The sequence below is a fragment of the Augochlora pura genome, unplaced genomic scaffold, assembly GCF_028453695.1.
Source record: "Augochlora pura isolate Apur16 unplaced genomic scaffold, APUR_v2.2.1 APUR_unplaced_7289, whole genome shotgun sequence".
In the NCBI taxonomy this organism is placed as follows: Eukaryota; Metazoa; Arthropoda; class Insecta; order Hymenoptera; family Halictidae; genus Augochlora; species Augochlora pura.
The window spans coordinates 1-1,190 of NW_027587947.1; the positions used below are offsets into that span (position 1 = coordinate 1).

At 59.2% G+C, this 1,190-nt stretch overlaps 1 protein-coding gene across 1 annotated transcript; it reads left to right on the plus strand.

Moving 5' to 3' along the window:
- Positions 1-3: 3 nt before the first annotated feature.
- On the plus strand, positions 4-1,185 carry LOC144478065 (apolipophorins-like; the record flags this gene model as incomplete). Its single annotated transcript, XM_078195785.1, has 1 exon — positions 4-1,185. A coding segment is annotated over one exon (1,182 nt), but the record flags the coding sequence as incomplete, so codon positions are not given.
- Between the last annotated feature and the right edge of the window lie 5 nt (positions 1,186-1,190).

Sequence of the window (1,190 nt, forward strand, 5' to 3'; positions counted from 1 at the left end):
AGGAAGTTGGAGCAATGCAGTTTCCGGGAGAACGTGAACCAAGGTCTGGTGACGGCGTCGTTCGACCCGTCATCCGGCTTAAAGTCGTCGCCGCTATTGGACTCCCAGCAGACGATCAAGCAACGCTTCAAGCAAGGTGTCCTGAACGCGGCCACATCGACGGAAACGTACAAGCTGCGACCATTCAGCAACGGCGAGGCCGGAGCGAAAACCGTGGTCGAGACGTCGCTGGTGCTGATAAGCGAGGGCGCGGATAACCCGACGAAACCAGTGTCGGCGCCGAAGTCGTTGATCTTCGAGCCCCCGCACCCCGTGACCGAGTACCATCAGGAGGACATCGCGAAGGCACTGAAGGCGGCGCAGGCTGAAATCGCCGGCGGAGTAAAACCGACAGCCGCCAGCAAGTTCAGGGAGCTGGTGAAGGTGCTGCGACACAGCGATAAACCGGACATCTTGTCGACGTACCAGAAGGTTCGCGCCGGAGCGGGCTTCGACAAAGGGTGCCTGCAGGTGTTGTTGGACGGCCTGTTCCACGCTGGGACCGGCGAGGCCGCGGAAGTGGGGGTAGAATTGATCAAGAACAAGGAACTGTCCGAAACGCAGACGCTCCTCTTCTACACCGGACTGACATTGATTAGACACACGACCCTGCCGACGCTGTCGGCTCTGACCTCTCTTCTGGACCAGCCTGATCTGCCTCGAATCGGATACCTGGGAATCGGGCAAGCGATCGGCAAGTACTGCCAGCATCACCCTTGCGAGAACGTGGCGAAGGTGAAGGAGGCCGTGCACAAGATTCGGGAGAAGGTGGGCAACGGCAAGACAAAGACAAGACAGCAGGAGGACGTGGTGGTCTCCGCCTTGAAGGCGTTGGGCAACACGTTCCTCGACGACGCGACCCTGGTCAAACTGGCGAACATCGCCGCGGACAAGAACGTGAGGAACAGAGTGCGAGTGGCGGCCATCGAGGCGCTGCCCTCCAGGTGTTCGATGAAGTGGAAGAACGTCCTGTTCAAGGTATTCGGCGACAGAGAAGAAGACAGCGAGGTCAGGATCAAGGCGTACCTGTCGCTAGTCGCCTGCCCGTGCCCGCACGTCGCGAACCACATAAAGGATACCCTGGACAAGGAGACGGTGAACCAAGTCGGCTCTTTCGTTCAAACCCATCTGAGGAATCTACGAGCCTCCAC